At 39.4% G+C, this 25,102-nt stretch overlaps 2 protein-coding genes across 4 annotated transcripts; both read right to left on the bottom strand.

Annotated features, from left to right (window-relative positions):
- Positions 1–3,341: 3,341 nt before the first annotated feature.
- LOC117576073 (prolyl 4-hydroxylase subunit alpha-1-like) lies at positions 3,342–5,414 on the bottom strand. Of its 2 annotated transcripts, XM_034260611.2 has the most exons (7): positions 5,157–5,412; positions 4,800–5,102; positions 4,559–4,746; positions 3,929–4,506; positions 3,817–3,870; positions 3,586–3,751; positions 3,342–3,524 (listed from the first exon to the last, which is right to left on the bottom strand). In XM_034260611.2, exons 1-7 carry the CDS (start codon positions 5,357–5,359, stop codon positions 3,463–3,465), a joined length of 1,554 nt encoding a protein of 517 aa, XP_034116502.1. In that variant the 5' UTR covers positions 5,360–5,412; the 3' UTR covers positions 3,342–3,462. The 2 variants fall into 2 exon arrangements, with proteins under 2 accessions (XP_034116502.1, XP_051862484.1); XM_052006524.1 differs by lacking the exon at positions 3,342–3,524 and having other exon boundaries at positions 3,607–3,751; positions 3,810–3,870; positions 5,157–5,414.
- A 555-nt stretch (positions 5,415–5,969) lies between these two features.
- Positions 5,970–8,080, bottom strand: LOC117576072 (prolyl 4-hydroxylase subunit alpha-2-like). Of its 2 annotated transcripts, XM_034260609.2 has the most exons (8): positions 7,838–8,080; positions 7,478–7,780; positions 7,226–7,419; positions 7,032–7,162; positions 6,518–6,973; positions 6,407–6,460; positions 6,182–6,347; positions 5,970–6,113 (listed from the first exon to the last, which is right to left on the bottom strand). In XM_034260609.2, the coding sequence occupies exons 1-8, from the start codon at positions 8,035–8,037 to the stop codon at positions 6,049–6,051; spliced, it is 1,569 nt and encodes a 522-aa protein (XP_034116500.1). In that variant the 5' UTR covers positions 8,038–8,080; the 3' UTR covers positions 5,970–6,048. The 2 variants fall into 2 exon arrangements, with proteins under 2 accessions (XP_034116500.1, XP_034116501.2); XM_034260610.2 differs by lacking the exons at positions 5,970–6,113; positions 6,182–6,347 and having other exon boundaries at positions 6,350–6,460; positions 6,518–6,970.
- Between the last annotated feature and the right edge of the window lie 17,022 nt (positions 8,081–25,102).

The following is a 25,102-nucleotide window of genomic DNA, read 5'->3' on the forward strand; positions in this document are numbered from 1 at the left end:
CGCTTACATGTCAAATTTGTCATTTTGTAATTGATTGTGAGTCGATTGCCGATGTAGTTTGCAGAGAGAGAGAGTTCGAGTTTGCAGTTTGAACAGTCGCATCGAGTGGCATTTAATCAATTTATGTTTAGCTCATTTCTAATCAGGCGATCTTTCTCCTCCTCTTTCCTCTGTTGTCAGACAAAACAATGTAACAGCTCATTTGCCTTGGCACCTGCCACCTGCAAACTTGTCGCCAGCTGTTGAGTGACGATTGATCCCCGATATAAATAAGTATTAGTTACAAGGTAAGTGGCCAACTTGTTGAAAGGCAGGTCAGCCACAGAGACCGCAGAGTGATTTGCCAGCCAAGTATTAATCAAACAACAAATTCAAGCACAACACAAAATACACTAAGGGGGCAAAAAACCGAAAATACACACGAAATCGATGTGCCTACAAAACTTAAATATAGCTTAAATCACAACGCAAACACACAGCGCAGTCATCGCCATCGTCGACGTCGTCGTCGTCGTCGCCGTCGCATTCTCATTTATCGATTTTCTCAAGCATCTACATTTTAAAAAGAAATAAAATAAAATAGGAGTGTGCCTGCCACACATTTGTTGGTTGCACAACGAGCAGATGCGCTGCAAAAGTTGAAGAAACTGATTGTTGAATGAATTTTTCTTTATATTTTGTTTATCAGATCTTTTATTGAAATCTCCAAATGTATTTGGACTACGGCTACTAAAGTTGGTAGTTAATCTAATAATTGTAATGGCTGAAAGTGGCTGAAGTTTGTTTTATTTAAAGGAATTACTTGGTTGAGTTTTTCTAGTTTTATAAGCACGTTTTCTTATGTCTAAAATAATTCTTTAACAGAATGAAAAATATTACCTATAAAGTTGCCAGCAGATGCAATATTCTATACTCATGTCTTTCCTTATATATATCATATATATATCTTTCCTTCTTTCTATCACTTTTTGAGCTGTGGCTAGCAAATTTTGTAGTTCACAGAATAATTCAGATTACTTGAAGCAGTTGAAGTTTGTTTTATATAAAACATAAACACAGTAATGCAAGCTGCTTCTAAAAGCTAATATACCCCTTTTGTAGTTATAGACAACAATTCGAACTGACCCTGAGAGTGCGTTGCTGCCACTTTTGCTACCGCTGCCATTGCCGCTGCTGCTGCAAAGAACGCAGAATGAAGACGACGCGCCAAGCGAATTTGTGCGCTTGAGTGCGTGCATAAATTTCGTGTGCCTTTTGCTGGCTATTATTTACATTACACAGACACACACACATACGCTTACACAATTGTAGACTCATATGTATGTACAAGTGTGGCCTGTACAGCTGCACGAAAAACTCAATTTCCTGCGACGGACACAAGCACATCAAATGCTTTACGGCCGCTCTCAGTTCTCAGCTCTCAGCCACTCGACCTCTGTGCTGCTTCCATCTGAAATTCTGAAATTTAACACACGTTGTGTTCCCCCTCTAGAGTCTTTCCCCTCCCCCAACCACTTGTCCACCACCGTTGACCTCTTTTGGCCCTGGCCTGGGAGCGTCTGCCGCCTTGGCTGCTACTTTTTCATTTTTCGCATGTAATGTGTGTAATCAAAGTAACAAAATCCAAATCATATTTCCTTCATTGACCACAAAATCTGAAAGCATGTATGTGTGTGTGTGTGTGTGGCATGCAACCCTTTTGGGTGTGTGCATAAAACATTTTGCTAGATTTCCACAATCAACGTTTTGCCTTACAACGTACATTTCTTAACCTTGTTTGAATTTTATTCTGTTTTGCGGGGCAAAAATTATTGGTCTGCGCATATGTAATCATCTATGTGGTTCTTGCCCTCACTCTTTCCCTTTCTCTGTGGGCGTCCAGGAGGCATCATAAAGTGCACACAATCAAAATGAAATACGTTTTAGGTACGTTGCTTGCTTGCCGTATTCGGTCGCCGCAAGGTCGACTTGACAAAGTACGCTACAAATGCCTTAAAGATATTTGAAATTGTATATGAATAATGAATATGAAGTTTTAAATATATTTTCGATTTTATTTATTATAATGTACAAGCGAACTTTTTAGACTTGTAAATAAATTCATAACATTTTTTTTTGCATATTTTATTTTATTTCATCAGTTCGTAGCTCATTCACTTGTCCGCTAAGCTCTTCGAAAACTTTTTAGCTGCTGTATAAGTTTCACGGCATTTCGCATATGTTGGCAATTTTTTATTTATCGACATGTCGCTTTATTAAAAGGTGTTTGCTGCGCACGAATGCTCTAGGGATGAGTTTATCCTTCAACTGGAACTCTGAAGCGGCCGCAGGCCATTTGCTAGCTCCTTTGTCAAAACTTTAATAAGAAATCTTTTGCAAAAGAGGATATGCATTTCTCTCTCTGAGCTTGTGCATAGCTGGCCAAAAAGTTTTGTGAGCTGCCAAATTTCATTTGTGGTCAAGCTAAAGTTTTATTTGAGTTTACACAGTTTAGAGAGTTTCGGTTTCAGTTTCTATTTCGTATTTAGTTTCAGTGGAATTCAATTAAATCTACGCATTATGCACGCTGCACTGAACAGCTCAAGTTAGAGTCGAGTCTATATATATTTTAGTCTCCCATATATGCAAATAGCTGGCTGGCACAAAAGGTGAGCCCTGGAGTGGATTGTAAACAAATTATCAAAAGTGCTCAGTCAGCAGGCAGACTGAAGGATATTCATTCGCTGACACGTTTCAACGTGGTAAGCGCCAGTTCATTATTAAAACTTTTAAAAGCAGATAAGTGCACAGACTGATAGAGATGCTGACACTGATACACAGACAACCGAGACCACACATAGTACACCTAAGAGAATGGAGTAAACTGGCTGCGATAAGCAGCAGCAGGAGCAGCTGAGGCAGCCACTATGATCCAGTCAACGTGGGCGCCACTTCACCTCTAATTGAAACATTAAGTTGCACGTCACGTACGCGGTGTCAGACACTAGACGCCAACGCCAGCTGGACTTAAACGTGGAAGTTGGGGGTCGGATGACTGCGCCTAGAAGTATGCTAAAATTTTGTGCTGCGGTTGCCTTGGGTTTCACCTAACAGCATCAGCATCCTCATCCGCATCCGCAGCTTACCATCAACCAACCACTCAGCACTTTATTTTTTCCGTGTTGGCATTTCAAAAACCATTTAAGTCCCCTGGTCACAGTCGAGTGTTTTGGGGCGCGGGGAGCAACGCTCTGCTTGCCTTTTTTGTTAAGTGTGTAAAGTGATTATGCCGGAAATTTGTTTGTCTATGATTTTGCATACGTGTCGCTTAACTATACTAAATGGATATGTATATAGGAGGCTAAGGGTTGTGTCAATTTCAAACTAATCGACTTGTTTATTGAGAGTTCAAGAGTTGTCTGCATAATTGAATAGTTAACATCACTCCAACTACTGTTATTTGTTTTCAATTAATATTGATGATCAGCGCTTTAGACATGGTCTTGTATAGATCTGTGAACGTTCCTCTATCCATTGAGTCATTACTTTGAATACAAATATTAAATTAATTAATAATATAGCTGAGTTTGAATTTCTTAAACTTGCCCCATTTGCTGCCCACCAAAACAGGACACGCGCCATGCAAAGTTTGATTGTTTGGAGTTCCATCATCGTGTAAATTCAGCCAGAAGACTGCCATGCCAGGCTGAGGACTAAAGGATTGTTGCAGCCTAGGAAATACTGTGGCGCCTCCCTGATCCACTTGAGTAAGCTGTTGAAGAAAATAACTTTACATTGCACTTCAATTTTTAGTATAAAATTTCATTTACCACTCACGTAGAAAAGAACTGTTGCAATGCGATCATTAATCTCATTAATTGGCTTATTTTCCTAGTAAAAATAATGTAAATATTCCGAGATATGAAATAGCAAAATATATTAAAATTACCTTTACAAAATCAAAGTAATCGTAGTGTGCAGCATAATGACCTCCCAGGCCATAGTTGAGTATTTGCATTTCAGCTGAGTCATTTAAAGTCAAGTCCGTCATGTCTTCAATGCGTCTGCCAATTGTTCTTGACCAGTTGCTATAATTCCTATCCAGCCATGTTCCCTTTGAGGTGCGCACTGGCTGAAAGACATTCTTGCCATCTTCATAGACTTTGGCGATGTCTAGTAGCGGACGCGCATAACATTGAAGCTGTTTGATCTCAGCAGCAGATAACACATCATAGTAAACAATAATGAGAGGATCCAAGTGGCTCAGCTCCATTTTGAGTGGAGCCAGGCGAAGAAATGGGGCGGGACTGAACTTGTATTGGCAATAGAGCTTTGATTGTGTTGCAAATTGACCTCGACAACCTTTTTGATACAGACTTGTTGAATTTTCAGCAATCACTTCAGCAAAAGTCTCATTGGGACTGAGTCTTTCAATCTCCCCACGCAAATTTAAGATTTTCTGGGTGTTCTTCTCATTCGCCAACTTCATGGCCAGCTCGATTAGAGGACGAGCAACAGAATAATACTCTGGTGTAATATCAGGTAAAGTTACAAGTTATTAAAAACACTCATGACTCACTCATTTTGACTAGCGTACTGGCAAATATAAACAACATGTTCGATTGATCCAATGTAATGGGATGCAAGATTTCTCCATCTAGTAGCATGTTGCTGCACTCGCTAAACCATTCTCTGGCAAGCTGAGTATCTTGGTGATTATGAAAATATGAACCCAGCTCATAGGTGTCCAAAGCATTTAGGCTGACACTACAATGCAAGTTATTTCTATTTAATTTTTAAATTTTAAGCACTTGACTTACTTGTACTGTATGTCATTGAGAAGTCCGTTAGCCATATCTCTTGTCTTTAAATTGTAGACATCTTTTAGACGCTTCATGGCCACACAAGCATCCTCTAGATCAGTTTTACTTGGCAGCTGATCTTTGTGCTCATTAATTAAGTCTGCTTGCGCCCAGCCCATGGGTTCTTCTATAAAATTCTTCCACTCAATCCAATCTCGATGCATGCGTCTTATCAAAGCGAAAGCATTTAATGGGTTGGATAAATAATGCTCTCTATTTTGTGCAGCTTTTGCTTGTTCTGTTTGCATTGCTGTCACAAAACTAGCAAGGTGTTGAAGATAAAGTTTCGATTTAGTTATTAATTTGTTTAGTTACCTGCGCACTAAACTCAACTTTGCCTGCATTTCATTCGCGTAGTTATTGAAACCTTCAATGAACTGAGATTCCAGCTCCAATAACTTCTCCATGCCTGCCACTGAGTTTGAATGACTTTTCTCTTGCTCCTCGTTTTTAACATAGACAACACAAAGCAGTAAAGCTATTAATAAGTATTGATGTATTCTTTTATAAAATAGCATATTTCTTTTTGCTACAGAGGATAGCTTTTTCGATAGAGTAAAAGTCTGTTAAAATGTTCTGAGTCATAGCCAACTATGATTGCAGTTTATTTAGTAAATTTTCTTTTGTTTATTGATAAGCTTTGCTGTTTAATAATCAACAAAAAATCGTTTACTTTTATTAAGTTTTTTTTTTTTAAAAAAGTACAAGTTCATTGGAGATTATTAAACTTGTAACATAAATTATTAAAAGATAGCGCTTATCTTTCTATCTCGCAAATCGTTATCACATAACATGTAGTTTGATTTGTTATTGAGATTGATAACACAATATGTATATAAACTGCATTGCAATCATTGACTTGCTACATCAGTTATTACTGTCAATATTTGCATGTATCTTATCTAAAAACATGCTTTTATTATTTTGCTATTAAATAGCATTATCTTATCAATTTGTTAATGTAACATTATTTATCGCCACTAAGCGGGTATTTTCCAAGTTTTGTATTTTCAATAAATAAATTGCGTTATCTTGAGGTTAGATAAGATTATTTGAATTAAGAAATTACCTAATCCAATTGATTAATTAAAAAGAAAGTAATTGTTTTGAAATAGTTGTATACAATATTTATTTATTAGCTATTAAGTACAGTAAAATGCCTTTTGAGTATATGTTATATGTATTTACAAATTATATTTTAAGAGATTTATTGCGTTGTGAGACACGGTCTTCTAAATGCTTGCTGACGTTCGCGAACCCATTTATTGCAGACTAAAAATAGTGATATTATTTTCAATATGATAAAGATATTAATAGCAGTCTCGTGATATGATAGTTACCCCATTTCGAGCCGACAATAACTGGACAGGCTGCATGCAAAGTTCTTTGGTCACCTTCGCCGTCATGCTTCAGATTATACCAGATAATCGCTGCACCTTTGGTCGGGAATACCGCCTTTTGAATATTAGGGAAAACCGTAGCGCCGCCTTGCTCCACGTCCGTCAGCTAATGATATGATATAGTTAAACAAATAAATAACTGAAATGTATATCTTTTTCACTTACGTAAAACAGAACTGTAGCAATGCGATCGCCATTCATTTTGGTCAGATTTGTAGCCTGAAATCAATTTAAATAAACTTAATTTCACAATTTACTTAAAAGCATAAAACTTACTAGACTCGAATTGAAGTAATCGTAGTGCTTGTCATAGTGTCCGCCAAGACCATAATTCATAACCTGCAGCATCTCAGAACCCACCACATTGAAGCCCGTCATATCCATGACACGTCTATTAAGCACTCCAGTTAAATTATTGAAACCATCTGCCAACCAAGTGACTTTCGAGGTGCGTGTTTTGACCACAGTGTTGCGACCTGTGGCCTGTTGGAAGACTGTGGCACGCTTCAGACTCGGCACAGCCAAACTTTGCAATTCACTTATTTCCTTATCTGAAATGACATCGTGATATAGCACCATATAGGGATCCAAACCAACCAGCTCCATTTTGAGTGGCGCCAGCCGCAGGAAAGGTGAATTTGTGCTGTTGTAAACGCAATGGAGCTGAGATCTAACTGGAAAATGGCCACGACAACCGTGTTCATAAGCTCCCACTACTTGCTTCACAAACTGCTGAGAAATATAAAATAATGTAAAACAATCATTTGCTTGTACGATAAGTTGCACGTACCGGCTTCGGTGCTATATTGGGGTGCGTTCTTATCAAGTGTTCCACTTCCGATTTGCGTAGCAGCAGTTTCACTTTATCAGTTTTCAAACTGAGTGCAGAATTGATCACATTGAGAGCGTCAGCATAACGATCTTTAAAAATGACACGCAATTCAATTATGAGAAAAACACAGTGAAAGTTCAATGTTCACTTACTCATTTGAATCAGTGACTCTGCGTAGAGCCGTGATACTTCAGAGAGATCCAAAGCCAAAGGTAGAGGCAACTTGTGTTTGCCATTTTTAAGCCATTCAATGGCTTGGAATATCCATTGACAAGCATAGCCAAAGTTCTGCTGATCATATAGATATTTGCCCATGGCATAGGAGTCCAAAGCATTTAAGCTGACACTGAGGGAGAGATAAAAAATGTATCACAATTTTAAATCAGTTAATTGTATTTACTTACGCATATTGCTTGCCATTGAGCAGCCCTTTGACTATGTCCGAGACTTTCATGTCATACGTGGAGTGTATGCGATAAATGGAAGCAGCTGCCTCCTCGAGATCTGTACTTGTGGGCAACAGTTGTTGCATTTCTTTAACAAAGTTCAGCTGCTTTAAGCCCACTTCTTGCTGCATGTAATACTGCCAATGTGTCCAATCCTGTTGCATGCGTCGAATGAGTGAGAAGGCATTCAAAGGATTGGCCAAATAGTGCTCGGTTTGATTGAGCGCAAGCTGGTTTTCTTTGCGCATGCCGGTTACAAAACTATCAAGTATAAAATTTAGTTAAAATTATTAAATTAAATTTGATTTTATTTCTCACCCCCGCACTGTTCGCAACTTCTGCTCCAGCTCATCGGCATATTGACTGAGATTCTCAACGAGCTGATCTTCCAACTTCAGCAGTTCCACCATGCCGGCAATTGAGGTCGAGTGACTCTTCTCGTTATCCTCTTGGCCACTGACCATGCCCAACAGCAAAGCCATTGCCAACAGTTGGAACTTCCATTCCGCTAAGAGCATTGTGTTGCTGATCGTCGTCGTGTTGTGTTACTTTGTCTACGTGCCAGCTCCAACTGTTTGGTTTGTTTGGCTCGATTGCTGCGAAGTTGACGTTTTTCGCTGGGCCGAGATAAATTGTTATAAATATCGCTCGAACAGAACAGAAGTACATCGTGCTGTTTATTATTATTATTGCTTTTACTTTTCGTTTCGCTCAACTGATAAGCGACGCGCCGATGACGTTGACGCTTTGATAGTGACACGCACCGGTTAATTAAAAGCATTCATCGCTTGCTCTTTCATCGACTGCTTGGCATACCCGATGTTCTATTTGCTTATGCAGCTAAAAACAATAAAGACATGAAATACGTGAGAAAAACAAAACAAATGCATTTGCTGTAAAGAAGTATAAACTTGGAAATACCCTCTAAGAAAGATAAGATTGAAATTATGGGAAAATATTCTTGTTAAACAGTGAAATTACAAAAACTTATTCATACAGTAATAGAGTATGAGAATGAATAATAAAATTAAATCAAAAATATTAAACAGACAACCATGGGTCATACATTGAGGTCTATCAACAATACAATTAAAATAGTAAATAACCCACTAGCTGAGCTAAGCATTTTTGTTCATTCAAGTTCTTTAATTTCAGAAGAGTTGCATCTCTTATTTCTTCAAACTGAACATACGTGATATTGACTTTATTTATAGAGCATTATGAAAGAAGAACATTGCTTGAAATTTAAGTTTAATGATGAGTAAATTCTTGGCTGGGAAACGGAAGAACTGCAAATAGTTTTCATACAGTGAACTACGTGTTAATAACAACTAATGCATTTAATTGAAGAATTGAGTTCGCTTCAAATTAAAATAAGATAAAAGTAGAAACTGATAATAGAATATTCTTCAATGAATTTGAAATATATATTGACAAATAGCACTTCAGTTTAAAGTAGTTGAAGCCCTTTCTGATGGTCGGCCGTAAATGCAAAGATAAGATACGAATATTTCCACTTTTAATTGTAATTTAAAATCAATTGCTGCTCGACAGTTAATAATTAGTCTGGATGTCATTTGAATTTTGCAAATATGCCCAATGAATTGTTGTTACACTTTAACATAAAAGTCAGCTTTCAGCGGCCACTTCAACAGCGTCGAGTGGAATGTTACGAATTTGTTATCTGCTTTAACCATGAATGATTTCATTGAAAAGCTTTGTGGACAACCTAAAAACCTTTTTGTATACAAAATAGCGGCAGAAACGCACACACAAAGCTTCAGCTCCGCCCACTTGTTGTTGTTGTTGTTGTTGTTGGCAAAAGGTATGACTAAAAAAGGCTTTAAATTTTGCACTTTTATGGCGGCAGAGCTGAAAGGAAGGGGAAGGGAATATTGTCCTACAGCGGCATGTGTCCTGCCGTTGATATCGGCTTAACTTTGCCATAAAACTGTCAGCGTCACGCGTGTAGTGGACACAAGAGCTGAGGGGAGGGAAAGGGAAGCTGCAGAGGGATCGGGGCGGGTAACAAATGAAATAAATTTTACAGCCAAATGGGTAGAATTTTGACTGAACAAAAAGGCCAAAACGTACACACACACACACGCACACACAAAGCAACAGCGACAGCAACCGAGAGAGATTTGTGTGGCCAAATGTCACAGGCAAATCTAATGTGGACAACAAAAGCACCTGTGACCTGGAAAATGTCTCATCCTCGAGCCAAGATTTTAAGCCGCACTGAACTCTGTTGACCAGCACTTGGACGAGGAACCTTTAAAGCCAGTCGTCTGGGACTAGTGCAAATGTTTACTCCGAGTCGCTTTTGTTAAGCGCCTCCCCCAATACTCAACCAGCTCCTTCTGCTGCCCCCTCTCAATGTAGTTCAATTAAGTGTCATCAATCATCTACAAGCAGTCGAAAAATGTGGATCGAAATCATTGACAACAACAGCAGCGATACGAAGCGACGCGACGCAACGCAACGCGACGCGACGTTGGGAAAATCCACGACGACAGGCAAACATGTCACGGTACAAAATGTCGTTTAACCTAAAATGCCAAAAAACCACAAAGATTATTTATTTTTGTCGCAGACGTTGATTATAAGCTGCATGCGGGTTGTTCCAAGAAACAGTCTGCAATTGCAAGAGATTTTAGTGAGATGCGTTTAAAAAAGAAGTTAAAGCTAGACGAAATTTAGTTAGTATATTTTATATTTTACAAAACATTAATTTATATTGTCATTTTGATTTTATATATTATATTCTTATACTGTTTATTTACCAATTTAATGTAAAACAATTAATTTTTCTTTGTGTACTTTTATAAACGATTTATTACTATTCAGTTAAATGTTGCGATGTGTAATTATAAATTATATTTTATTTATTTTATTTATATTTCTTCTCTTTTCATGGTATATACGCACTAAAATACAGTTAACATAGTTTAAATTAAATTCTAAACATTATTTAGGATGTTTCATCATTAAAAACTTTTCTGCTTTTATTTGGTTTGTTATACATTTTCTTCTATTAGTAATTTTATATTAAATCTAAAAAATTAACTTAAGTAATATATATTTTATACTGGACAGTAAGTCATTATTTATTACAAAGTATTTTATTTTACTTTTCTGTAAAAGTTTTGATTTGCTTGAGCAAAATTGAATATATTCAGTCAGCATAAAACGGTTTGCCAGTCAATTTTAATTCCTGGAACTGCTTGTAACTTAATATCCAAGCTTTATATCAGACTTTGCTGGACAATGCAAACAGCGAACACCTAAACACACACACAACAATTGGCCATGCAGCACTTAAGGCATTATCGCTGATTGGTAGAATGGGGGTGAGTATGTGTCTGTATGTGTGTGTGTGTTTTATATTTGTAGAGTTCTGAGTTATACGCAGTACCTTTTTTTGAAGGCATATCAGTTTCAATCATTGCCCAGTTGATGACCCACTGGGCTTTGACAATTTCCATAAAACTAAAGCGTTAAAAAACAACGAATGTGCTTCAAGGGAAAGTTTTCACTTGGTTTATGGGCTTTTCGCTAAATTCAACTCAAGCGTAAATTTCAACACTTAAGAAACGGCATAGTGAAGGGAAGAAGAGTGCAGGGGAGTAAAAGCACTTGTAAGACAAAGCCATTAAAGGCGCCTGGCAGTTTGTCTGTGCGAATCTTTATGCCAATCTTCGCATTAGAAATCAATGTGAAGCGTTGCAGTTATGATTATTGCAGTTGTCCAAAAGTTTTGTTGAGCGCTTGAATTTGTTAGATGGTTAGATGCTGGATGGATGCTAAAGCATTTTTGTGTGAGCACAATGATCGTTGTCCTGGCGCTGGCAAGGTTTATGCAAATGCCCAAGCATTTATACGCTGGCAAACACAAGAAGATGGCCAAGGAGATGGCGATGGCGATGGCTCGCTAAAAAATGCTTATGACTTGTGTAAACAATTTCCCATTCGACGACCATTCAACCCCGCTTTCTTTGCGCTTCCTGTGGTCCATTTACGTGTAGGTATGCCCAGCTGGAGAGAGGGCAGAGAAAGAACAGTTCAAGCATTTGGAGCAAGTATGTTAGCTGGCTTGTGGATGCGAATGTATAAAAATATTTTATGGACTTTGGTGCAAAAGTAACTTTGTGTCGTGGACACGATAAGCGAAGTTTGCGTATGTGACTTCCGTTTGTCCTTGCATGTCCTCGCATGTGTCTCTGTGCTCTCTCTCTATGTGTGTGTGCTTACTCCTTCTACAATTTCCATGTCTCTTGTGTCTTGTGTGTTTGCCTTCACACAATTTTTATGCATTTTCTTAGCGTCCATTTTTATGCCCGCACACGTTTTCCATTAGACGTCAACGGCTGTCATTTCCTCGTTCGCCTGTTTGATTTTCGCCAATGATTTCACACGAACACACAGGATGCTAAATCCGTATACCTTCCTCTTCCCTTCTCTCACTATGAGCTTCTGCTTAATTGAAACTGGGTCAAGCTGCGGCCATTAATCACATTCGTTTGACAGTCGCTCAATTTGCATTTCGCATTTCACTAAGACAATTATCATGTTGAGACAATTACTCTTTGTTAGCAATGCTGCGCAAGTTTTTCGTTTCGATCTAATTGAAGAACTGCGCGAAGGTGGCATTAATCTTCATAAGCTCTGACAACTTCATTAGAATAACAAACACGGCATTGATTTGCCTCTATATCTCCTCCCCTATTTGAAAACGAGCAACAGCAGGAAAGCGGGAGGAACAGCTAATTAAAAATGTAACACACAACTTAAACCGCTTGCAATTTATCAAAGGCCCATAAAAAAAGTGAGTTAAAATTTGTTGGTATTTTTTTTATACACATTTTCGCATAATTCCGCGGATATAATTTTTTAGCAAGGCGCTGAAGCGCAACGCGTATAATGCGCATAATTTCTATGCCACGTTGGTCACCCGAAAAGTAAATGTTGAATTGTAGACACAGCTAAGAAAAGCAGTGGAGAGGGGAGTGAGGGAGCGACCTTTGTGCACTGTGTGGCAGCCACAACAACGAGGCACACAAACATGGCGTCAGTTTTGGCAAAGGAAAGACTGAGAGAGAGAGCGAGAGAGAGAGAGAGCGAGAGCGAGGAGAACACACGAACAAAAGAGGTATACGCGAAAATAAAACCTATTACCGGAATCATAATTATCTTTTATGGCCGCGTCTGTCATGACGACATTATGGCCAGCACGAAGCGCGGCAAACGGCGTTGCGACGCGCCAACACGTAGCAATAAAAAACCGCGAAATGCGGCCAAGTAGCAAAAAACATAAATTACACAGTCAGAGCAGCCCAGAGGTAAGGAGAAAGAGATGTCTCTCTCCCCGACCGTAATGTAATGTAGTCGGCATAATATCGTACTTATTTTCATTACGGCACAAAACAGAACCGAACCTCGGCCAGACATCTGTCGACGAACCCGACGGCCAAAAACAGGTGTTTTCTAATTTATTGACAATCCCGGTCCACTGTGCCCCATTCTTCCCCCCTCTCCTGATGACTTTGAGATATTAAAAGCGTGATTGGGCAGGCGCCTGTCTGCAACTGGCAGACAAATCAAAGTGCCACACCAGCTTGTCATGTGTTTTTTAATTTCTAATATTTCACGCGTTGTATTCTACCCGCTAATGCTAATGCTTGGCGCTGACAGGCTGAATGATGGGGAAAGAGGAAGGGGAGTGAAGAGAGCTTGCCATTGTTGTGCACTTGCTGCAAATTATGCGAGACACGTTGTTGAGGGTCGGCAGCTGCTGCTGCTGCTTCGCCTGCTCTCATTTGCTGTGTGAGGTGTGCCTGAGGTGCTGCAAAAAAACCATAGCATACTTTGCAGCGCATAGACAATACAAAACATGACATCGCCGCTGATGTTGCTGCTGCTGCTGCTGCTGCTAGTTGAGTCTGAGTCGCGGCGCCAGAGACGGCAACGTGTGATAATTCAGCTCCACCACAAAAGTTTTCTTCCAAATTGCCCAAGGCCAAGTGTGCGCTGGCCCCTTGCCCCTTGCCCCATGCAAAAAGCGCAATGCACGTGCTGCTGCTTTTGTGTTTGCTGCTGCTGTTACAGCTGCTGCTTCGACTCCTCTTGTTGTTGTAATTGCTGCTGCTGCTGCCGCCTGTTGACAGGACACTTCAACTATTGTTGTTTGCTTTCCAGCTGCTGTTTAATTCAGCATGAAATTGGTTTGTATTATTATTTTGCAGTCGACGCTCGTCTCATTGCCAGCGGCACTTCGACAACACCTCTAAAAACTGTCAGCTTCAGTGGCTTAAAGCTTTAACTTGGAGCAAACCGCATAAAGTATAGAGAAACACACACACACACAAATACAGACTCTATTTGAAAGCGAGACGCGCAAAAAGAAATTGCAGTAAAGTTTGCTTTGATGCTGCGCTGTGCTTTAATTAAAAACTGCGCACACTGCGAGTAACTAGCACTTGATTAATTTTTGGTTGCACGCAAAAGTAACGCGCGGAGCAGCTGGAAAAAAAAAAAAACAAAAACAAACAACCCACCAAAACCAAACGATTCACCAGCAAACAGCAACAAATTGCTGGCCAGTTGCGGGTTTGGCTAGAGCAAAAATAAAAAAAGAGCAGCAAAAAAAAAAAAAGAAAAGGGATCCAAATTAATTATGTCCATGCAGCGCTGTTGGTGCCCGCTTCGTGCTTTGCGTTATCAACGCGTGCTCTGCATACGTGGAAGCCATCGCGGACATGTAGAGCATATATAGACATAAAGCGACCTCAGTGTGCGCTTTGCGCTCTCTCTCTCTTTCAACTCCCATTTCACATTTGCTTTGCATACTTTTTAGCACAGCATGCTATTCATTTATGCGTGGGCTAGTTTGTCTGTCTCCCAGTCTGTTTGTGTGTTGTGTGGGCGTTTGCATCACTTTGATATTGAATTTTTAGCAAAATGATATACGAGAACATAAACCTGTCGTGTACTGTGGATTCTAGGGCGTGATCACCGTTGGACAGCAAGTGACAGCAGCTTAAATGAAACCGAGAAATTTGGGATTAATCTCGGATTAGCTAAAGCTGCGTAGAGTAGAACATCAAATTATTTAAGCTTTAAAAGTATGCAGCTTATTACGGAAAGATAATGGAAGTTTAATGCTTTTTCAAAGCAAACAGATTATTAAATAAATAAATAACAAAACAATAATAACGAAAATTTCAACTATTTAAATCTTTATTAAAATTATTTGATAGATCAAGCACTGTCAATGTGTGTCATATAAAAGTTGTTTAGATAAAGAAACCTGATTGCAAGCTGTTTAAAACAAAACAGAAAAGTTTTTCAGCTTTAAATCGACGCTGTACTAGTTCTAAATTTTAAATTTCCTAAAGCTATTGTTTACTTTAAAGCTATTTATATTGTGATATACTCTGAAAACATATCATTTTCTCAGAAGTTAGGTGTATGTTGAAGTGTTTGCACCCACTTAAACAGCCGCAGCTACACTCAATTTTCATATCGGAAACAAAGCAAATAATGAAATGTCTCTGCCAAGCACACACACACACATGTGCACACACAAATATTAAATACAATATTAATAATCTCGCTGGCTGCTCTCATGTGTGGCAGGCGCACAGGGAGCAGACCTTTATTGTAGTTGAAATGAGAGTGAGCATAATCATGCCGACATTGTCTGCTCCGTCTCTACGCAGCACACGCCAAGAGTCATCACTCATTCACTCACACACACACGCACACACACATACAAGCACTCACACACACGTGAAGTGTAGACACGCCTGATTTTTACCTAGAGCACAAAAGTATAGCATACTTTGTGGCGTCTCGCGCCAGACTGGCGCCAGGCCAAACAAAAGGCGCACAACGAGATAAAGAGAGACCGAGAGCGGGTTGTTGGGCTTAATAAAGCAACGACTACGTCACTTGAACTTAAAGCCGTGTAACTGATAGAACCCATTCCGCATTCCATATACATAGCAGACTGCAGGCGGCATCCTTGTCCCAATCCCTGAGGCAGCAAATGTTAATGTAAATGTTTGTCTGCTATTTGAATTTTAATTACTTTTCTTGGTTTTTGCGCGTTTTGCACACGAAAAACTATCTGTCGTGCTCTGCTATTCGCCATTCTCCAACTCACCTAAAAAACTTTTTAATAGAATCTCGGCCAGCGGTAAAACCATGAAAAACTTTCGCAGCCAATCGAAGGTATACGAAGGGCGAAATTGTAATGCGCCTTAATTGAAACAAGTCCCAAACCAATTGTGCCCGCTTTTGCCACTTAAGCGACTACCGAAAAAGCACACAAAAAAAGGTAGATGCCACACCGACTCCCAGTTGCACAATCAAAAATCAGCAGTAAAACTCCGGCATAAATTTTCAAATTGTTAGCCAGAGTCACAGAAGAAGAGGACTGAATTGTTGTGGACCACTTGAACGGAAACGCCTAATTCCAGTTGCTGAGATTGAGACATCACCTCTCCCTCCCTTCTTCCACACCGCCTAGTTGACTTCTTCTTGTGGCGTCTGGCAGCTGTTTCACAGACAGTCTTGGCCAGCTTTGACTTTGTGTTCACAACTTTTCTACGTTGCTCGCTGTTTTATCGGATTGCCAATGCGATTTCGGTGGTGTGGTGTTTGCTACGCAGAAAGAAATTCAATCAAAGGTACAAGTTAATCCCGCGTGAGTTCATAAAGTTCACAAAAGCCAATTTATATGCCAGGCGCAATAAGTTTTCCGAAAGAAAAGAAATGGAAGGTGAAGGTAGCAAAAGCAATGTCAATTTGTATATCGAGATTTTGAAATCTAGTTGCTGCATTTCAATTACTATTTAAATTTATTTCTTTTACATTTTTACAGCAAAAGATATTCTCTCTTGATATCGATATTAAACTGATTTAACAAAGAGCACGCAATGGGACAAAAGGATTGAAGCAGCGCAATGTAACAAAAATCACGCGCCTTTGAAGTCGAAAACTTCGAATCTGGAACTCACAATTGAGTGAACACTCTCTTTGGTTCGTTATGGAGTCGTACTCGAGTCTGTCTACAAAGGCAGTTTTTGTCGTAGGAGTATCTTCAATTAGTGTTAAGAGCATGTCAAACAAGCAGCGAGATTAAAGCGACACAAACCCCTCAGCACGATAACATGCAACTAAGCGTGGCAAACACGTCTCTCTCTCTCTCGTTGCTGGTGGAAGGCGTAACCCGAAATCGATTGCCAATCGCCGCCAGCTCATTTTACCTCAGTGGCTAACAACGAAAACAATCGAAAGCTGGTCAGAGACAAACGCAAACATCTAATTGCCTGGACAGAGCAAATAATGCCAATCGACTAGAAGACACTGGGGACTACTTAGGATGAAGTTGCAGCTGCCCCAAAGGCAAGGCCAACAACAATAAAAAGGTGAAGGATTAATAGCAAATAAATTGATGCTGAAAAGGCGATTAGATAGAAATATATACTTTTAGGTGGACAGCACTTAAAGCTGCAACTTGTGTGTGTGTGTGGCATGCGGCATGTGGCATGGCGAAAGTTTGCCTCATAAATCACGAAGAAAATTTACCTATGAAAAGAAAATGTCAACGCAACAAAAATCGTGAATCGTCGCATTATCATATGAATTTTTGTGTGAACAACAAAAAAGACAAACGAAAATATTGTATAAATTGTGTGGCCACTTGATATGTGTGCTACATGCCGCATCTACACAAAAGGTAAAGAGGGTCAAAAGCTGGACAAAGCCAATGGACGAGCCAACCCAAAAGGCGGAGCAACTGCATAAATTTTCATAAATTTCTGGCAAGCAGAACTTTGATTTATACATACTATATACGAATATGATATTTTCTTTTTTTTTGGTGTTTGGTGTTTTGTTGTTAGTTTTGTGGCCACATGCTCATCATCTTTTCAGAGGGGATATTGATTGCCATGAAAATGGGCCTTGCAACGTGTGACGAATCGCAGAGAAGTTCACAGTTCACAAACGCCAAAGAAAGATAGAAAATCGATGGCAGCCAAAGCCAAAGCCAAAGCGTTTTGCTTAAAGTCGAGTTTCATGCAAAAAGATGGAGTTGCGAATGGAAATGAACATACTACTAGACTGACCTTTTGCCTTGCTCACTTTTCACGTTTTCATTTTCCCCAGTGAGCAACAGCACACTGAAACAAGTAAGCAAAAAAAAAAAAAAATTGGAAGTGGTTTGCATGTTGAACAGAAACAATCAAATCGCAATTTACTGGCTCATGGAAAAGCGATTTATCGCTGGGGAAGTTAGTCGGTCATAAAACATCCATTAACTTCATGTCAATGTTCCATACGCATAGCTCTCTCGCTCTTTCTCTCTCTCTCTATTGGCATCTCGCTCTTGTTGGCTGGTTAGTCAACGGCCGTTCATTTGCGGTATTGGTCGAGCATGGCCATCGAATTGTGATGTTGCCTCCACTCTTCATTGCAAATTGCTGAACTCTGCTCCGTCTCCATCTCTCTCTCCCACTTTTAGAGTTTGCCACCTCTGCAACATGTCAGCGTTTTATTTGCTTTGCTGCTGTCCAAGAACCAAACCCAATGACACGTGATAAGAAATGGCAGGCATAGAAAAAACAACTAAGAAAGCTGCAGTCGAGTGTGATTGACTAAGAGATACTAACTTAAACATTTTTAAATTAAATTGTGTCCTGAAAACTATGCTAGATATTCTTACCTAAAAATTTAAAACAAATATTGTTAACAAGATTGGTTTCATTTGCTTTTTTATTGACTTAAATTCTTTGTTCTTTAGATTGCACAGTGGTCGCTGCCATAGGCCAAAAATGAAAAAAATGATTTTGAGTTATTCTAGCGAAAACCAGTTTTACTATCAGCTGATTGTCCAAAGTTTACGATGCAAAATAGTCTGCTTGGCATTTCTAACGGGACTTTCTAAAAATAGAATGACAAAAGCGAACTCATATTTATGCACTTTCAATTTGTCCGCAGTGGAGTGCACACACAAAATTACAAATTCTTAAATATATTATAAAACGCTGTTAAACCAAAAACGATTGGAATGGATATTGTAAATAATGGTATATAGTTTATTTGTACAGATAAATATATAAATAATTTGTGCTGTGTTTCGTGTAAATCTTTGTTAAAAAAGTGCATCTTTTTAGTTCGTATATGTTGGACGTTACAAGGTTTATGTAAGGTTTTAAGTATTTCCCCCCGGTTGCCCCCAAATGAAATATATGTGCCGTTATTTACTAATATTTAAAGATTATAAAAATGTTTACTTCAGCTGCGAAAGCCTGCGGCTGCGCATTTGCCATTACAAAATGCAACCTAACCTCATTTTCCAGCAGCTCTATCTAGGAGGGAAGCACGTTTTTGTTCTGTGTCTGTTATGTTGTTGTTGTTGTGATTTTAGTTTCTTGTACTTTCGTTTTTCGTTTTTTGTTTTTCGCTTTGTGTTTTATGTTTTAAGATTATTTTTTCGTTTAATTAGTTAATTCTTTTCCAAGGTACCCATTGTCAATGCGAGTATTCTCGAAAGCATATTTTTAACATTTGGCTTAAAGAATGCGGTACACTTGCCCAAAGATGTAGAAATGTGTTGGATGCCTTAATTAAGGACTTAAAAAATAAGGGATATGAGCCGGATTTGGAAAAACTCCAAAAACAAATAAATTATGTTTGTAAGAAGCTTGCATCATTTTGGCAAATCGTCCAGCGGAAACTAGGAATATTTTTAAAAAAAATATTCTAATTGGCTTGAATGCAAGGAAGTTATTATTTTAAAATGCTGTTCGCCACCAAAAGTCTCCAATTTACATCGTGGACGACCAAAAAAGGATTTCACAGAGGTTTCAAATAGGACGAAACGCCGACGCATAGCAGAGGTTGCGATTCGAGATGAGTCTGCTGCATCTCTTTTACGGATGTCTGATTTCCAAGCGAATAAATCAATTTCCGAAATAAGTATTGAAGAAGTTTTAGCTGTTTTCATGGAATGCCAACTAACGAAACACCAATACTTAGTGCTACGAACATTCATTAACTCAAAAATATCATTTCCATTGCTGCCCAGCTATGATCAAGTTTTGTGTGCTAAAAAAAAAAGCTATCCGAGTAATATTACTGTCAGCGATTCTCAAGCAGAAGTTGAACTTCAAAGCTTATTAAATCACACTGCTGAACGCATATTGGAACTTCAAAAAGAGGTTATCCACAATATCAATGATGACCATCTGATATTATTTGGAAAATGGGGATTCGATGGCAGCACTGGTCATGCTGAATATAAACAGACGATGATGGACAGCGACTTAGCAGACAGCAATATGTTTGTTACATCATATGTGCCCCTTAGAATGGTTACAAAATCGGATCATTCCAAGATTATTTGGAAGAATCCAAGGCCATCATCAACTAGATATTGCAGACCAATCCGGTTCCAATTTAAAAAGGAGACGACTCAGCTTTGCCTAGATGAAGAAGCGTATTTCGAAGACAAGATTGATAACCTTAAAACTAGCAAAGTTGAAATACAAAATCGAAAAATAAATGTCGATCATTCCCTGCAACTTACCATGGTTGATGGTAAAGTTTGTAATGCATTAAGTGAAACAACATCCACAAAATGCTACATATGTAATGCCAAGCCAACAGAAATGAACAACCTAGAAGTTTGTTTAAAAAAAGAAGTTCATGAGGAGCGATTTGAGTTTGGACTGTCGCCACTTCATGCGTATATTCGATTTTTTGAATATTTTCTCCATTTATCGTACAGATTGGACGAAAAAGTATGGCAAATTCGATCCCAAGAGGCTAAAGATAAGATTTCATTGAGAAAAAAATGTATTCAAGATGAGTTCAGGGCAAAAATGGGTCTATTAGTAGATCAACCTAGAACTGGAGGAAGCGGTACATCGAATGATGGGAACACAGCCAGAAAATTCTTCAGTAATCCTGAAATATCTGCCGAGATAACGGGAATTGATAAGAATTTAATAATTAGAGCCGCAACTTTATTGCAAGCGCTATCTTCGGGCTACAAAATAAATTCAGCAAAATTTGGCGACTATGCTCTAGAAACCGCAAAGCAGCTGATTGATAACTATCCCTGGTTTTATCTCCCCCCATCGGTTCATAAAGTTTTACTTCATGCTCCTGATATTATAAACCAGTCTTTATTATCGATTGGAGAGCTTTCTGAAGAAGCCGCGGAGGCGAGAATTAAAGATATTAAAAAGTTTCGTTTGCAACATACGCGCAAAATTTCACGAGTCGCTTCAAATACAGATTTGTTTAACAGATTACTTTTAAGCTCTGACCCATTTATTAGTGGGCAAAGAAAAATTACGTATATTCAAAAATCACCGCTACTAGAAACAACCATTTCTTTGTTAAATGAAACAATTTAACAATAATGAATATGATTTTGTAATATTGTTCATTTTCTACTTAAATATATTATTATCTTTTTGTTATCATAACTTTTTGAGGAGGTTGGCGTGGGAGTGGAGTTGGGCAATCACTCCAATATTTTTGTATTATACTTCTACGTTTGTAAATAACTTACAGTAGAAATATAAGCCTGATCTGACCATTAGAAGTGCTTTTATGACTGCTCTCTCATAAAAGCGCCACCACTGATGCAATCGTTCCTATGGAAGCTATAGGATATAGTGGTACGATCTGGTAAATTTTTTTATAATATATTTATAATACTTTTCTAGATATGTGGTGAAAATTTCATAGCGATAGCACACTTAGAAGTATTTATGGCCGCGGTTCCATACAAGCCCGATCACTGTGGATTGTCAAATTATCTAATAATATCTTCATAATCTCGTAGTTAACTCCTATCTTATAATACACTTCCTTTTTATAAACTACAGGGTATCAAAAACAATTGCACACGTACGCAAAAGCAATTTTCCAATTGCCGCAAAGAAATGTCAAAAATTTTTGTCGCACTTTTTAGGCAATGTTCGACTCTTTGCCACACCCTCGATAAACTTAGTTGGAGAAGAGTTAATTGTTGCCGGGGAATTGCTAGTGTCTGCAAAGTAAATACTTGTGCGACTGACATTGCCAAAGATACGGCATATTTTCTCCGCCGACTGCGGCACTTAGCCATAATGTGTTACGAGTGCGTCGCCTTTGCTGGCAAAACTTTTGAATTACCTCAGTTAGCGAGGAGGCAGAAGTGGAAGTGTAAGACAAGCACTGAGTGTCTGTTACACCGTTACATTCTCATTCTAATTCCCCATTCCCCGTTCTCTTTACCATTACCACTCGCATTTCCTTTCTCATTTATGCCGTTTCAAGTTGCTCAACGAAGCGTTTGTTTGTCTTTCATTTTGGCTGCTTGCCTTTGCCTTTGCCTCGTCTTGCGGCATTCTACGATTATTACCTGCTGTTAAAAATTTCATAATCTCACAGATAATAATTTAATGTGCCGCTTTTAGTGGTGCACATTAAAAAGTTTGCCAAGAAAATTTCCGTTTGCTTGCCAAAAGTAAAAGAGTGGGAAAAGTTGAGTAAGACGCTTGCCTTGTAAACAGGTAATTGTGTTTAGCTGCGGCTTTTCGAATTGAAATTGGAGTTGGAGTGACAAGTGCTTTGGCCATAAGTTACGCATCGAATTCCTGTGTCAGCCACTAAATCATTTTGGTCGAAAAAGCAACACTTGTTAGACGTCATAAGTTGCGCTTTTTCTTTCTCCCCTGAGGACCAAATGTGCGAACATTGCCATTAGCACTGCAGGACGACTTATCTATGTGCGAGGATGCAGCACATCCTGCAGAGACGCCCCCACAAATTGTAAAGGTATGGCTGTAGTCCTGTGTGTTCTCGACCGTCTGCTGTCTGCTGGCATGTGAATGTGAACTTTTCAAAGTTATGCGCATTTCTGCTGACCATTGGCATTTTGCAGCTTTTGTTTTTTGGTCGAAAGGTCGAGACTCGACAGCAGCTGTTGCCCAATAACCGTTTTGTCTGTGCTCTGTGCTCTGCAGCCGGCGTCAGCGGCGATTGGATGCGCAAACCCACATCCGTACATCCTTTCTGCCCGTTTGGCCAAACGATTGGGGATTAATACTTCGGATGCTGCTGCTATTTTTTTTTTGCGACTTTGGCGCAGTTTATTGAAAAGGTGACACTGCAACGTGGCCAAAGTTTAGTCCTTGCGCAGCAGGAAAACTTTGCGTGTGTTTTCCCGTTTTCCCGTTTCTCCTTTTCTTTTTTCTTGCCTGTTTTAGCCGTGTGTCCCTGCATCGATATTACCGACATGAAACATATGTGAACATGTCGTTTGACACATTTGTCAGTTGGCTTAAAGTTTGTCAAGCTGTGTGGGTATGAAGAAGGCTTTAAGTAGCTTGCGTGCGTAATATTTAAGCGAAAGCTAATTTCAATTTCGGTGCACACATATCAAGGGCAAATTGTAAGCCACTTCACAGCCAATTAGAAGCTTTCAACGCGTTGCAACACGCACACACACACACATTTGTTGACAAATGACGGGGGCTGTGTTAACGGTGTTTGGCAGCACTTGTGCGCCTCATTATGTGGCATTTTGGGCTAACCGCTTTAATTAGCTTTGCAAGCGGCGCTCCCAAACACACACACACAATTGCAGTCTGTGCAGTGGACTCCCAAACAAACTTGCATGCGGTCAAACGACCCCGAAAAGCCACTTGGCCAGGCCGACAATCGAGTGTGTCGAGTGCAGTGACAAACTGTTTGCATGCACCTTCCTCTGCCACGGCTGTCGTTGACTTTAATTGAGTCACAAATCAACCAAAATATACTAAACGCACGCACACACACACAGGCAACGGCGACGACAACTGCTTGTAGCTTTGCTCGCTAATTTATTACACCAAAGTGTAGCATATTTTCGAGAAGGAACAACAAGGATACAAGGTTGCGGATGCGGAGGGCACCTGGCTGAAGACGACGGCGTTAATTTGCCTGCTAATGAGCCGCAAAACACGCGCAACAGACACTGCGAAGAGGTGCTTAATTATGCTAATTTGCCGCAACAGGAGCTGACAATGTGGCGTATGCGCAATATGCGCTTAGTTCCCTCTCTCTCACTCACTCTCTTTGGTGTTATGTGAATTAGAAATTTGTTTGGCGCCAGTCGCCACTAACAAATATTTTAAAGAGCTGCGAGCGCAAATATTATTTGCAACCGAAACGTAATTTTTTGGACACCCCAAAGGGCGAAAGATAGATAGATAGTCAGTCGTGTAGCTTGTGACTCCAGGGGGGACGACAAGGATGCCTCAAAAGGACATTGAGACGAGTTGAGTTCGAGTGGAGCGGAGCGTCACAGTTGCTTCGCTGGCATTCATATTTTGAATACAAATTGCTTTATTTGCGCTGCTGCGCCAATTTGCCCATTTCTCCCCTTCGCCCTTCGTCTTTGTCTCTCTTGGGTTTCGCTGTGCCAGTTTCGCTTCACTTCATTGCGAATTTTACATAGATATAAACAAGTGCTCTACCTTTTTTTGTTCACTATGTGTGCCCTTTTCTTTCGTTTTTGCTGTCTTCTTTTGCATTTTATTACAAGCCACATACAAGGCTTTGATTCGACTCGAGGGTTGTTCGAGGGAAGCAGAAGGTAGACTTTGCTTTTTTTTTGGTTTTAAACAAATTGCTCCCCTGTGAGCGTTTGTTGTGAGCGGTGAATGGTGGCCAAGTTATTTGCATGCGCTACATAATAATTTAATAATATTTGTCAGACAGATAAATCATCTGCAGTTAATATGACAATGAGTGACAGGCCACAAGACAAAATACAGACAGACATATCAAGGTAATATGACAACATTGTTGACTGGCAAATCACAGAATTCAGATGATGACGATTATTTGCGGGAGTTTTGTTTTTACATTTTATGTGGGAATTAATGTCATCTATGCGAGTTTACGATGCAAATCTAATGCCCAGCTTCTGCCCCTTCTTGGGGCAACTTTGTTGCCACACACACCATAAAAATCCAAGTCAAGCCAGCGAACGAAACACACGAGTCAAATTAGCACGAGCTGTCTTAAAAAAGCTGAGCACATTTTACGACTTCATATGCAGATTTTTGAGTTTTGCAGCTGAGGAAGTTATGCGTAGGAAATTTGTTTTAATTAGCTGCTGACAACAACAACAACAACTAAGAGAATGGCAAACTAAAATGCGATGTGGGTTAGGCATCAACAATGTAGCGTCAAAACATCCGTTCGCTAATTTTAGCCGATCGACCAAAAAGCAACCAGCGAATATATCTCGAACAAATACGCAGCTGGATCTGGATATAGATATGGGAATATGAATATATCTGCGCATAAAGATTTGTGCAACGCTCGACCTTTGGGGCAGGGGCACGTTCAGACGTCTTGTTATGATTTGTTTGGCGTTTTGTTTACGTGTAACTCGCCTCAAGGCAGGTGCCGAGATCCAAACATCGCCGATGACAACCGCAAACTCAACTCAGATAATAAACTACAACGGAGCCCTTGGAAAAATATGAAACATTTTTATTACCCGCAGATCGCATAATTTTATGA

This window comes from Drosophila albomicans, chromosome 2R (assembly GCF_009650485.2).
Source record: "Drosophila albomicans strain 15112-1751.03 chromosome 2R, ASM965048v2, whole genome shotgun sequence".
Taxonomy (NCBI): domain Eukaryota; kingdom Metazoa; phylum Arthropoda; class Insecta; order Diptera; family Drosophilidae; genus Drosophila; species Drosophila albomicans.

Coding starts and splice junctions, on each gene's coding strand:
- LOC117576073 (XM_034260611.2), bottom strand. CDS start 5,359: ATGCTATTTTATAAAAGAATACATCAATACTTATTAATAGCTTTACTG. Junction 4,747..4,799: donor CTCAATGACATACAGTACAA/GTAAGTCAAGTG, acceptor CTTGCATTGTAG/TGTCAGCCTAAATGCTTTGG. Junction 3,752..3,816: donor TTGCAACAGTTCTTTTCTAC/GTGAGTGGTAAA, acceptor TTTCTTCAACAG/CTTACTCAAGTGGATCAGGG.
- LOC117576072 (XM_034260609.2), bottom strand. CDS start 8,037: ATGCTCTTAGCGGAATGGAAGTTCCAACTGTTGGCAATGGCTTTGCTG. Junction 7,420..7,477: donor CTCAATGGCAAGCAATATGC/GTAAGTAAATAC, acceptor TCTCTCCCTCAG/TGTCAGCTTAAATGCTTTGG. Junction 6,348..6,406: donor TTGCTACAGTTCTGTTTTAC/GTAAGTGAAAAA, acceptor TCATATCATTAG/CTGACGGACGTGGAGCAAGG.